Source organism: Ixodes scapularis, unplaced genomic scaffold (assembly GCF_016920785.2).
Source record: "Ixodes scapularis isolate PalLabHiFi unplaced genomic scaffold, ASM1692078v2 PGA_scaffold8__174_contigs__length_109621045, whole genome shotgun sequence".
Taxonomy (NCBI): domain Eukaryota; kingdom Metazoa; phylum Arthropoda; class Arachnida; order Ixodida; family Ixodidae; genus Ixodes; species Ixodes scapularis.
Window position 1 is genome coordinate 92,206,714 of NW_024609883.1, and position 13,362 is coordinate 92,220,075.

Consider the following 13,362-nt stretch of genomic DNA (forward strand, 5'->3'; position numbering starts at 1 on the left):
TGCTCAAACCTTGTGTGTTGTTGGGCTATACGTGAGACACGGGGACATATACCTAGTTACGAGCTCGTAGGAAAAAAAATGGGGAACTGTCGGGGAAGTGGGAATGCGGCGTGGGAGAATTTAAAAATTGCCGAACAGCCCGAGAAGTTGTAAGTGTCAGAGAGTTGCCAGAAGTTGTAAGTGTAGGGGAGTTGCCAGAAATCATTGAGCAGTCGTTAGAGTAGTTGGCGTAAAATTGGGAAACTCCTATAAAACAGTGGGAAATTGGACAGTTTGATACTTCAAACCCACGTTCCAGAGAAACAAAAAAAACGATTGCATCTCCACGTGGTGAATGATGTTGATTGGGGCGAAGCTCTGGTGGTGCTTGTCTGCGTAGACGCTGAGCTGCAGCGTGCCGAGCCTTTCGTTCGTTTTCATCCATGTCATGCTGCGGTCAAATGCTCAAATGCGTACATAACCAAGTTCCATACCATATTTTCTTTTTCTGACATGGATGAAAACGAACGAAAGGCTCGGCATGCTGCAGCTCACAGTCTACGCAGACAAGCACCACCAGAGCTTCGCCCCAATCAACATCGTTCACCACGTGGACATGCGGTTGTTTTTTTCTTTTTTCTCTACACGAGCAGGGGAGCACGTGCTCACGTGCTCGTGACCCAATGGCGGACGGACATACGGACATGGCTAGCCCCTAAGGAGCTTCGCCCCTAAAACGGCCGTCAGATTGCCAAGAACACATAGTCTTTGTGTGAGACTTGTCGAAATATTAGGTGCCAGAGAAAATGAATTGTTTACATATGGAGCCCAAATTTCAAACTCTTTGTTCACGTTCAGTCCATTGAAAAGCATGACGAAAGAGTCAAAGCAAATACCCGACATCGCCACTCCTACGTATCCTTCCTCACAATAAAGTTTGCCTGCTATGGTCACCTTGACAACAAAGCATCTGCTGAATGAACGCACACGCGAATGCCAATTTTGACGGCAGCAACAGCCGATGCCATTCACGGCAGCATGGGGCCAAACTACTGAAGTGCTCTGAAATGTTGTGAAATTTTGTCTTCACAAGATTTCCGAACTTCTCGAGACGAGAGTGAAAATTTCTCGATTAAAAGTAACGAGAGCAGTTGGCACATAAAATAGATGGCGCCTTAGCATACATTGCACATGATGTGTTTCCTCAAACATTTTTGGTGGCCGACGGCTTTTTACCTTGTGGCAACAATTCTCTGCTGCGGTATTTGCAGGCTTTGCTGCACGGTCACCAAGGCCACCTTACTCCGACGGAGTTTGACATCTCCGGAGTCCGCGGGACAATAGCGCAGATTGCGTGCGGCTCCAACCACGCGGCCATCGTCACCAAGGAGGGCCAGGTCTACACCTGGGGCCGAAACACCGAGGGCCAGTTGGGCCTGGGTCACCGGAAGGACCAGGTGACGTTCTCGAAGCAGTGGACAATTGTTTCCTGTTTCCTATTGCAGGGGTTCTCAAACTGGGTTCCGGGGAACGCAGGGGTTCCACGAGCTGGTCTCATGGGCTCCGCAAACACCAATATTGCAACCTCCCCGCCCCCATGTCGCAGGCTGCGCGGCAGGACCATGCAAAGCATCTTCATTTCACTTTGTACTGACATCGCGATTGATATGGTGGATATATGGGAAGCAACACAAGCAAAATCGCCTGCAATTGTGCATCTGTTGTTTCTCGGTTGGCAAATATAGAGGTGGGGGGGGGGGAGTGTTCCGCGGCAGTTTTTAAGGCTTCCTGGGGTTCCGCGAGACCAAAAAGTTTGAGAATCACTGTCCTATCGGATGAAAGATGGCCAATGGTCCGGCAGTGGTACAATTGTCTCAATGCAAACTCCCTTCTTGCATGCTTTGCCTCTAATCTTTCCATGTTTCGCAATGTTGCTTAGACTATTTGCAAAAAGATGGCAACTCATGGCACGGGGTGCGGCAAAGGCGTATGCATTAGGTGCAGAGAGCATTTTGTTGCCTGCTGGAATCCTGGTATTTCACTGTTTAGACATTCATACCAAAAAATTCTTTTCCTTTTCACAAAGCTATTTTCCTATATCTGTGGCACCGGTTTGAGTTTCGTAGTTGAAATGTGTCTTGAATCACATGTACAGTATACGACTGGGAGCATGGATTGAACATTAATTTGAAAGAGAAATAGATGTTTGACTGTTTACAGGTCTGTAAGCAAGTATATTCACCTGTATTGCTATTTTCCAGCAATTAGGAATTGAGCATAGGTATCTTGCATGAATAGGTGGACTTGGGATGTTGCCTATATCTGGCAGACTTTGACCATTTATATGTTACTCGTCTCTCAAAATGGGCTGGTTGAGATAAGGGAACCTCCTTACACATTAACATCTGAAGCTGGGTCATACCCTGAGAAAAACAGTGTTCCTAGTTTATCATGGTTTTGGCACATTCGGGCCGAACATACCTCTCTCTGGCAAAACGGAGGTTCAGGCGAGTTGGTTGTTCATGACTGACAAGGAAACGGCGCACCCTCAAAACAAGCACTCTAAGCTTTCATGCACACAAAAGAAAGAGCCACTTGCACAGCGCTGTGTAAGTGGCTCTTTCTTTTGTGTGCATGAAAGCTTAGAGTGCTTGTTTTGAGGGTGCGCTGTTTCCTTGTCAGTCACTCTCTCTGGCGCATTTGACTAAGTCTGTAAGCTTCTGAACAGTTTGTATGCGTGTCCAGAGTACCTTAGCTCACCTGGAATTCCTCATCCCGAGAACTGGAGTTTCCATCGTGCCCTCTTCTTCCCACTGCCCACAGAAGAGTCCCCAGCTCGTGGCTTCTCTGGGCAAAGTGGTGCAGGTGTGCTGCGGGCGGGACTTCACCGTGGCGCTCGACGCTCAGGGCAAGGTCTGGGCCTGGGGTCAGAACGATGCCGGACAGGTGAGCTGCGTCACTTCGGCATCCAACCTCAAGCTTGTTGGTACCACTTGGCAACGCTTACACCCTGTCAATCCTACGTTTGCATTGCACTGGCATAAATACGGCAGTTTTGGAGATATTAACATGGATATGTATGTTATAGAGATCAACATTGCAACATGGAAGCGACATCGTCAGCGTGTCATGACGTGGCACACTGTGTCGCACGAGGCATTACGTGATCATGTCATGCCACGTGGACCACTGACGTGATGCAGAATGAATCTACAGTTCGACGTAAACTGGATTGCACCATCATTAATGACCCCATAACGTAACCTATGTACGAGAAGTTTATAAAGGACGACCAAAACGAGCTGCAAGTTTTCCCTTCTCCATCATTAGCCGGGGAAGGGAGCAAGAGAATGCGGCAATGCAGCCGACGGCCCGGCTTTTTCGCAGCTCGGGGTGAAGGTGTCCGAGGAATGCACCGCGTCCCGCCACTCGAGGGTGCTCCTGAACCGGCTGATCACGATCCGCACGAGCCGCTGCCTGATTACCATCCCCCAGGGCCAGCGCACGGGTGAGCCCAGGCCAGTGGAGGTGGCCCCCCTGCCGCCCGAGATCATCCGACCGCCTCCGGACGACCTTGACCTCCTCGTGAGTCAAGGGCCACCATTTCACATAGCGCTCCTTGGCGGGCGGGATTTTTTTTGCTTTTGTGTTTCAACTACAGTGCCTGGAACGCGTCTCCGACTGGTGCATTAAGCGTCCTTTATCACCCGTGCATCGAAAGTGTCACAAATGGTGTCACTCTCATGACCCAAATGGTGTCACAAGAGCCGGCGTGCCACACTGTTGGACGTCGCGATTCTGCCGGTTGTTCGGAAGAGTTCCGGCAAAGAAGATGAGAAGATGCAAGTGTTGCCGTCGTCGCATCAGCCCAACTCTTGGCTGCTGAAAATTCCGAGGACCAAAAAGCTGAAGAGCGACCTGCAGCTGAACGAGTGTCTTCCGTAACCACCTCCACTGTTCTGCCACTGCCAATATTGCGGCAGGCAACAGCGCGAGATCTCTATAACCTCGTCGACAAGAAAAATAGAACGACCAGAAATGAGGACGCTGTGAATGTAAGAGTCGGAGACTCAATCCAAGTACTGCGGTGGTTACAGACAGTGTTCCTTTCGAAATGCCCGCCGTTGTCGCTCATAAGGTCCGTCCCGTCTTTTCCGACAACAGCTCCGGCAGAAAGCGTGCCACAATGCCCACGCCTCTCGCTGCTTCCCTGGCTTTGACCTGAGCTCTCTGGACGACCCGCCTTATGGGCCCAAGGCACTGCACGCCGCACTCGAGGTGGGTGACGCAACTCCGCCCGGGCCGGCCTTGTGACACCGGTGCCAAGCAAAAACATTCTGCGACTCACTTTTTTGAGTGCGCCAGTGCTTTTTAAAGCATGGAATGCTTCCTTACTATGGTTGCCTCGGCCTTTGGCATCTCAAAAGTGCTAGAAAGAAGCACTAAAAATTTACAGCCCCTTAAGCATTCCAAGAATGGCAGCTATTATTACAGAGCTGGCTAGCAGCCAAGTTGGTTTCACCTAGTTACTTTGTTAATCAGATAATTTCTATTATCTCCATGACCGGCATACTACACTTGTACAGTAGACTCTTATTAATTCAATCTCCAGGAAGTAGTCTTGTGCGAATAGTGGATTTTGAGTTCGAAGCGAATTCGAAGCGAATAGTGGTTTTGGCCGAATATTTTTTAATCGAATATCGAATAGTTTTTCCACGCCTTTCACTATCATAACATAATGCTTAGACAAAACCCCCTGTTCCACCTGTTCATTTATAAGCCAAGTTTAATCTATCTATATTTATGAACTGTGACCTCAGAAGGTCTGATGTCTTGGGGTGGTAAGTAAACAACAAGTTTGACATAAAATGAATCCAATGGAAATGGCCTACTACTATACCCAATTGAGTGAATTTACAAATCTTAAATATTCTCTCTTTAATTTCGAGTTAAAAAAGAATGACTTGCGCATGATGAACGCAGGTTTTAAGGGCATCTCTGCCCAACGTATACTCTTGCAAAACAGTCAGTTTAATTTTAAAACTTTTACTACAATGTAGATACTGTAAAACCCTTAATGTTCACGAGCCCTTAATTTTCGCGAATATCGCGAGTTGAAAATTTTGTGAAACTCAAAAGGCACGCGAAAATTTCGGTCTTCAAGAATTTCGATGCAGGTCTCTGGAATTCGCGAACTTTAGTGGCCGCGATATGTCCCCTGTGACCGATTCGCGAAAAATAGGGGCCCCGAAAACAAAGGGTTTCACAGTATACACATTCACAAAGTTTCCATTTATTTTCACATACAGCTGGCACGCGTGCACCATCCCGCTTTGAATGTATGGTTTTTGTCCAAGCACGCAATTGCGATATTCATACTGTTCCAAATGTTTATCGCGGCGGGTTACTTCGTTGAGTGCGCTTCTTACCGAGCACCGATGTGATGCGGAGAAGCAACACCCGCGGAGCTTGCTTCCGCGGGTATTGCTTCTCTGCAATGCACCGGTGCTCGGTAAGAAGCGCACTCAACGGGGCTAACCCACCGCTATAAACACTTCAAAAAACGCGAATAGCGAAGTTCTTCTCGAAGCGAATATCAAATAGTGTATTATTTGGAACCACTAGTCGAAATTTCGAATATTCGCACAACCCTACCAGGAAGCCACAAATTGATCAGAAACCCATCTAAATATGATGCAAGATAAAATTATTATTTGCCCCCTGAATGGCTACATATACAAGGCAGATATTAGGTGGTTTCCTCTACTAAACCTACTAATCATAAGCAAGTATGCCACACGTAAAATATTTGTGAATCGTATGACAAGTTTTTTCTCTTAGAAATGTTGTTTTTTGAGGACTGTTTGACAGTACATGACAACTCAAAACAGAATTAAGTTTGTTCGTCAGGCCAAGAAGTTGTCTAATGTGGACTAGTAAGTTGGGGACACATGAGTAGCAAAAAGGGGCACCGCTAGGGCAGTTTTCATAACAACTTGCGCGGACCCGGTGAGGTGGACCTATGCCATGCCACCATCTCACAGCTTTCGTGCAGGTTGCTATGGACGTGTGGTGCCTGTTTTCATAGCTGATGTGTGCCCTGCTTCGGAGCCCTGCTTTAGCCCCTTTGAGTGCGCTTCTCGCTGAGCACCGGTGCACTGCGGAGAAGCAACACCCGCGAAAGCAAGCTCCACAGGCGTTGCCTCTCTGCAGTGCACCAGTGCTCGGAAAGAAGCACACTCTACGGGGCCGCGAGAACAAAAAGTATGAATTACACGAAAATGCTGTTCAAAATAAGCGGCTTATGAATACATTAAACCCATAGCAAGACAACTAAAATTTTGAAATGTGTTTGAAATCAAAGTATGAAATATCGGAGTTAGAATTATCACGAGCCTACTATATAACACACTCGGTGCAGCAGATATTGATGTTCCTAACAAAGTGTTTAGCATTGAAGTTGTTTCTCACCAATTTGTGTATTTCACTGCTTGTGCATGAGCTGTTCATGAGCCCAGAAAATAAACAAATGAAGGATTTAATGAAAATGAATGAATTGCCAGAAATGCTTCCACGACATCTTTAGTGAGAGCATTTCACACCTTTTGCCTAACTCGATGACCGAAAAAGAGTCGCACCTTTCTTGAAGCCCATTTCAGAGTAGGCACGTCGATTTCTAGTTTTGCGCGTCTAGTTTTGAGGTGTCCTTTGAAGAATAAAACACTAGAAACATAGGGAGCCGATCGAGTTTGAGCAGGTCATGAAACTGCCCACCTCTGGTCGTCGTGGCAGCACAGTAGGGATATCCAGAGGATTACAACTCTGACGGACATTTGAAAATGCAACTGACCAATTTTCACCTTACTTTTGCAGTTTCTCAGAGGTAACCAACGCGGGTCATATGTGAAATTCTCGGCGTGCCCAGATTATTATTTTATAAGGATCTGCAAATATTTGAATAGTAGTTTTAAATAATACAACATTTGATATTCATACTTTTCTAAGCGTTGATCGCGATGTTTCTGTCCCTAATAAGCGCGCTTCTTACCGAACACTGGTGCACTGCAGAGAAGCAACACCTGCGGAGTTTGCTTTTGCGGGGGTTGCTTCTCCGCGGTGTACCGATGCTCGGTATGAAGCCTACCCAAGGGGACTAACTTGCCACGATTATTGGTGCATTCACACAACAGATCTTTACCTCCGGAGTAAACCGAGTATGTCACAGGTCTGCGAGGAGAAAAGGCTGCGAGAAAGGTGGTGCAGAAAATCCGGACAGGCATCCGCACGACGGGACTCGCAAGTCGGCGGATTTTGAAGTAACTCTAGGTGGAGCCTTTCTTTTTGTGACTGTGTTTGCGATCTTCAAGCGCTCATGAACAAAAGGCATATAAAAACGGAAAAGAAAAAAAGGCACTCGACAGCTCAATACTGTTGACAGTGATTTTTTCTCAAAAGGAGGTGGACTGCTCTTTCCGACGGAATGAGGGATATTCTCTAGGTCGGTCGCAAATTCTCCGCAGCTCCCCGGGGGCTCGTGGAATTAGCAAACATCCGTGATGGGACGCACGTGACCCGAAAACTCAATGACGTTTAATCCACTCCACGGGGAGAAGCTCTGTCATACGACTACACTATAACACTTTGAAAAGTATGTAGTTTGGTTGTATGCAACAGTCGTCTAGTTGTTCCGCTGCGTGCAAAGTGAGCTCTCACCTGTCACCTGTATGGCACATTGCACTTGTTTCCTCGCAGGCATTCCGGGGCAGCTACGATCCGACGGCGGTCATCAACCACTGTGTCGGGTTTTCCGACTTTCAGGCCGCAGCCAAGATATCGCTGCTCGAGGGGCAGTTTGCTCAGGTGGGCACAGTCCACCCCTGGCAGATTTACATGGCACGGTTCGAAGTGTGCCCGCGGCAGCCGCTGTCAAGTTTTCGTGACCGCACTTTTGCTCGCAGGCGGTGCAGTACCAGTTTCAAGCGCAACTGGCCGACGTCAAGGCGGACGCCTCGGTCCTCTCAGGGAGGGCACTCGAAGCGGTGAACTACTATACCGGGTAACCGCTTTGCTACGATGAAGGGTTGTACACCTGCATAGCAGTGCTACTTGCTGGGCAACTTTGAAATAATGAAAACATGTTTATCGTGAAAGTATGCAGTGACAGTCTTGCTAGCAAGCATTGAGTCGGGGGGTTTGGTTAAATGGTAATGCCGGCGGTATTATTTATGTAGGTGCTAATAAAGTAGTTGCCGTACTTCGAGATGTGGCTTATGTGCACTCCTGGAGACCTGCATTGAAATATTGTTTTTATCGGAACCATCTACCGTTAGTTTGTGGGCAGGTGGGAACTGACATGGGCGCCAATAATACTGCCGATTCCGCTTTCACACCTCTTTATTTGAGCCAAGCCGGGGGAATCGCATAGAGAAGAATGTTACTTGTACATGATAATGAAAGAAGGATTTACACGGCAGGTTGAATTTTGGACTTGCAGAAATTATGCTCAAATTATTCGGAGCTCGTTAACAAGTGGTACATGTGCGTACGACACCATACTCGAAGAGGGCGCTAATTGCTCTTGTCGAAATAACGAGGCAGCGACGTAACTGGCACTTCACATCATATTCTTTGCAGACTCATAGACAAGGAGAGCAGCGAAGTGAGTGGAGCCTTCTTCGAGAATGTAAGTACCAAAGGGGTGTCTTGAAGGGGGCACCACCAACTGGCGACCTCTGATGCTAGGAAAGGTCGTAGGGTACAGAATCAACTTGTTTCTTGGGCGTTCCGGTGGCCAATCTCGCTCGGTCCTTTACGTAGGGTCCTGGGCAAGCTGGTCGACGGGATCGCCGTGAACGGTCATAGAAAGGGCAGTCTTGGGTAGTAACGCGTTACTGTAACTTTGTTACTTTTTTGGTAACTTGTAACTGTAACGAGTTACTTTTTAAAAATGTAACTTGTAACTGTAGTTCTATTACTTTTTTCTGAGGTAACGATGAGAGTAACGACGTTACTTTTGTCGTTACTTTCTAGTGTTTTATGAATAATATATCACTGAACGATACAATTTAGCCATTCCTTGCACTTTCCAAATCGCCTACTCGGACATTTCAAGTGTCAAGTTGCCCTTGCATAAAGTAGTGAATACGTTCTTTCTCGCGAGTCACGACCCGAATATAGCCACATGTGGATTTTATGAAAAAATATCTAGTTATCTTTGCGCATGCGCGTGTACTTTGTGACTGAACACTTACATCTTAATGTCTTGAAGCACTATCTATGTTGTGTTTTTTTTTTTTTTCTGTGCACACGCTTTTTAATCGGGTGAATCAACCGTGAAACAACAATACATGTGGAGGGCACTGCGCATGTCTCGTATTTTGATTAGCGCCACTACTCCGCACTGCGCATGTTTCGTATTTTGATTTGCGCCACTACTCTGGCGGGGAAAACTTTCTAACACTAACTTCGAGAAGCAACTGCTGCTAAGTTACAATATGAAGTAAAAAGCATACTTTTTAATTTTATGCAATAAAACGTTGTGAGGGGCGTTTTCTAGTTTTTTCTATGTCTGTGTTATAGAAAAGTAACGTCGTTACTTTTTAAAAGTAACTAACTGTAACGAGTTACTCTTTTGTTGCGGTAACTGTAATGGTAACTTCGCTACTTTTTGTGAAAGTAACTAACTGTAACGAATTACTTTTTAAAAGTAACTTACCCAAGACTGAGAAAGGGTGCACATTTCTCAAGGTTTTTACTAAACAGAGGAATATGCTAGTACTAAAACTATTCCCCTAAAAAAACGAAAAAACAAACAAACTGCAAACAGTGTAAAAGTGCATGTTTGACTCGGTACTGCACGGCTCCCTACTTGCACTGCCCATCTCGCTGGCTCTCCCGCAACCAATGTTGTCTCGCGACGCAAAGCCCCAATACCTTTTGGTTTTGATGATATGGGCCCGAGAAAAAAACTTTCAGATCGTCCCCACCTTCAGATTGTCCGCTTCTGGGAGGAGCGAAACCTGCCCGTGGAGCCCCTGGAGGAGCTGTTCCGCGCCTACCTGCCCGGAATTGGATACTCCCTGGGCCTGGTGCTCTTCTGGTGAGACTGCCGCCCGGCTCATAATTGGAGCTTGCCGATGCGTCGGCCATTTTAGTTGCACGTTTTCTCAGCACAAGGCAACGCACACTGGATGTCGTTTGTTGCGAGCGACGCCGGAAGATCCGTCGGTTTTGCACACCAACTACTTCAGGTACCGGGCAGCAGCCTGTTTCACCTTTTTCCCAGGCTTTCAAGCATCACTTTCGAGGGATTTTCGGATCGATATCTCGACACGCAGCTAGAGCTAAAACAATCCCGCACACCTTTCTTGATCGTTTGTGTCCGCCGTACATGAACGGTTGGAGAAGCGTCGTGCGACCGGCGAGAACCTGAAAATCGGGGCTCCCAGCTGCATGTGTGGCTCATAGCAGCTCAAATCTGCACGAACCGAAAGCATCTATAAAGAATTGTGGCCTACGTATAGTACCGTATTTTACGCTATGTATAAGTTGTACCTCTGTATAAGTTGCACCCCTCTCTAAATGGCCGTTTCCGCAAAAATTGTTGTTACATAGGTTGCACCTCTGTACAAGTCGCAGTTTTATATTTGTAAGATTGGTGCAGGGAAACTGCATCGATAAGCCCGCATATGTACACTATGATGTCGATGTGTGCGCAGGTGGGAGTTACTTTAAATACTCTTGCCGACGAATCGAATGAGAAATATGCCATAACCTTGTGGCAAGCTTATGCAGCTGACGTCCATACTAATAGAAAAAAAAAATGCAATAAGATGCACCGCCGGAAAATTTTTTAAAGTTTGGTATTTGATGATGATTGTGACTAGAATGGTATAGCGAACCTTACGGCTTGTAAACTTGTCGCGCAAAACGATTCTGACTATTCAAAGATTATTCTAAAAATATTTTGAAATTTTATATAATTACTAGGGCATTCGATTCGGATAAATCTAATATAGGGCGATACTCGATTTGCTATTCAAAAATTATGAATATTCGCGCAACTCTACCAACAGGCACCGTGCAACGTCTCCGATGGACTACTCCGTAAACATGCGATGCCTCCCATCGCCTTTTCTACGCACTACAGCAATGCAATGTTCGACGCTTGAAGGAGTGCCCATGAATAGAAGGAACAGTTTGTGTTGGTTTAGCGTTTCACGATTTCAGAATTCAAAAAGGAAAGGACGATGAAAAAGCAGGCTACGTGTCGGCTTCGAGATATGTTCGTTTCGTTTGCCTTGTGTTTTAAACTCACAGTGGTAAGAAAAAAGGGACTGCGATGCTTCCAGGCTGGCCCGAGCATACATTGGAGCGGCCCCACAATTTCCCGCGCCACGCGGTGCAATGTGGAATCGACGAGAGGTGGCAACTTTGATGACTATCATTATGCACGTGTATGGCATCTGTCCACGCTAATGGAGGCCTTTTGGTTGCCGCCCAAGGAGTAAGTTGCAAACAAGCCCCGAAGAGGAAGACACGATGGCTGGGCAGTCAAGACACTCCGTCATTTTGTTGTTCGACGTCAGCGTGACGAGACCTATAGGATCGTAGCTCGTTTTGAGCAGCGCTCCAGAAGAGCAAAATAGATTTCGAACATGCGTCATTACGCTTCTCCACTAGTTTCTTTTACACTCCGTTCCATTGCAAGTGCCAGCATAGCAGAGGCTAGAAGAGCAACCTTCGAGCTTGCAGTGTCCCTGCCAAGCATGCGTGCTCGTGCAGTGCGACCATCGTTCAAGGGAACATGCTGTTGCATGTAGTTTCGGTTCCGCTATCACGGAAAGTGAATCATATGTGTCGACGGAGGCTATGAAAGAAAACGGTATGGAGTATTCACTGGCGGCCATAGCTGTGTGCACGATTGCTGAACACGTGCTGACAGCGAGGTTCCACAGTTCTTTTACATTTTGCACACCATCAAGATTGCCCATCTTCGCAGCCTAACTCTGAGCTCATTCTGAGCATGCGCTCTAAACAGTGCCCTCAAATATGGCGTCCACTGAATACCTCCTGTACATTTAATAAAGCTGAAAGGAATGTTTGATGAAACGCGAAAGCCACAAACTGCATTTTTATTTATGTTTCTTTTATTGCATATGAACGGATGCTGACAGACACTTGTATTCGAAGATGGCTTGTGCATAACTTGAACGTTACAGCGCTGCTTTTATGGTCGTATCGCGTGGATGGTACAGCCAGCATAACATGGTCGCGTCTTTTGTAATCTTTTGTACACGCTCGTGCCCCCTGCCCGAGAGCAACGAGCCTATAAGCTTCTGTACACCACAGATTTGGGGGTGTTTGTAAATCCTTACTCATAACAGCAAAATAGCAAACATAATTTTGTCAGTGAATGCCTCCCATTTGGTAATTAGCACTGTGTCGGCGTTCCTTTCTAACTTGCGTTTAATAAATTCATTGGCACAGACTCGGCCCCCCCCAAGCCCTTTGATGTGGCGAATATGATCAAGTTTTGCTCTTGTGTCACATACTGAGGGTAGCCTAGTTTCTTGTCATCATTGAAATTGAAACAAATAGAAAAAGTAAGGTATGTCAAAAAGCACCATCGCTTTCGTACATCTGCCATTGATGCACAAACTGCGATTACCGTACGAAAAGTTGGGCCAATATTTTGGGCCACTAGGTGGCACCGAATTTCCGATAGGGTCTATCGGGCATCGGCAGAGAGTGAGGGGAAGGCCGTCTCGTGCAGTGCACCGCAGGAGGCGGCCTCTCGGTTTGCATCGCGCCTGTCGACGAACCTGTGCCTGTCGCTGGCGGCGGCCATGCGGGAGCGGGTGACGTCGGGGCGCCCCCACGGGGAGTTGATCGGGGCGCTGCTGGAGCGCTCCGCCACGGGGGCCCTGGTGGGTCAGATTCGGCTGGTGGACGAGAGCGCGGGCTGGGAGGCCGCCGTGCCCCCCCACCGCCTCTGGGACCAGCTGCTCAGGAGCCTCAGGCAGGGCCTGGCCCGCAAGACCGCCCTCGAGGTGAGCCGGCCTCGGCCGAGACTAGATAGCCCTATGCCGATCTCCCAAAAAACAATTTTCAAAGCGGAAGCTCGATACGGGAACCCTGATGTCACACTGCTTACATCCTACGAGTGTTCGCTGCAGACACTATGAAGGTACTATCTGTGGACATGCCTCAAGCGTATGTTCGAAGCATGTTTGCTTCACACTCTTTGAACATGTCCGCAAAGTTTTCGTACAACCATTGCGAGTGTCGTACCAGGAAGAAGCACACCTTGGACGGTGTCTGTAGGCTCTCTTTTGTATGGTGTATTCGCACACTTGGAACTGCTCGCAACTGTGTGCTCCA

The 13,362-nt window shown here is 47.3% G+C and overlaps 1 protein-coding gene across 1 annotated transcript in view; it reads left to right on the forward strand.

The window, feature by feature from the left end:
• Positions 1 to 13,362, forward strand: part of LOC115325638 — a 59,592-nt gene that overhangs the window by 43,124 nt on the left and 3,106 nt on the right. Inside the window, exons 23-31 of the mRNA XM_029986353.4 lie at positions 1,251 to 1,436; positions 2,803 to 2,925; positions 3,367 to 3,564; positions 4,144 to 4,257; positions 7,732 to 7,839; positions 7,938 to 8,035; positions 8,614 to 8,662; positions 9,972 to 10,078; positions 12,755 to 13,031. Of these exons, the coding sequence (XP_029842213.2) occupies positions 1,251 to 1,436; positions 2,803 to 2,925; positions 3,367 to 3,564; positions 4,144 to 4,257; positions 7,732 to 7,839; positions 7,938 to 8,035; positions 8,614 to 8,662; positions 9,972 to 10,078; positions 12,755 to 13,031 (1,260 nt within the window). The remainder of the gene's footprint in view (positions 1 to 1,250; positions 1,437 to 2,802; positions 2,926 to 3,366; positions 3,565 to 4,143; positions 4,258 to 7,731; positions 7,840 to 7,937; positions 8,036 to 8,613; positions 8,663 to 9,971; positions 10,079 to 12,754; positions 13,032 to 13,362) is intronic.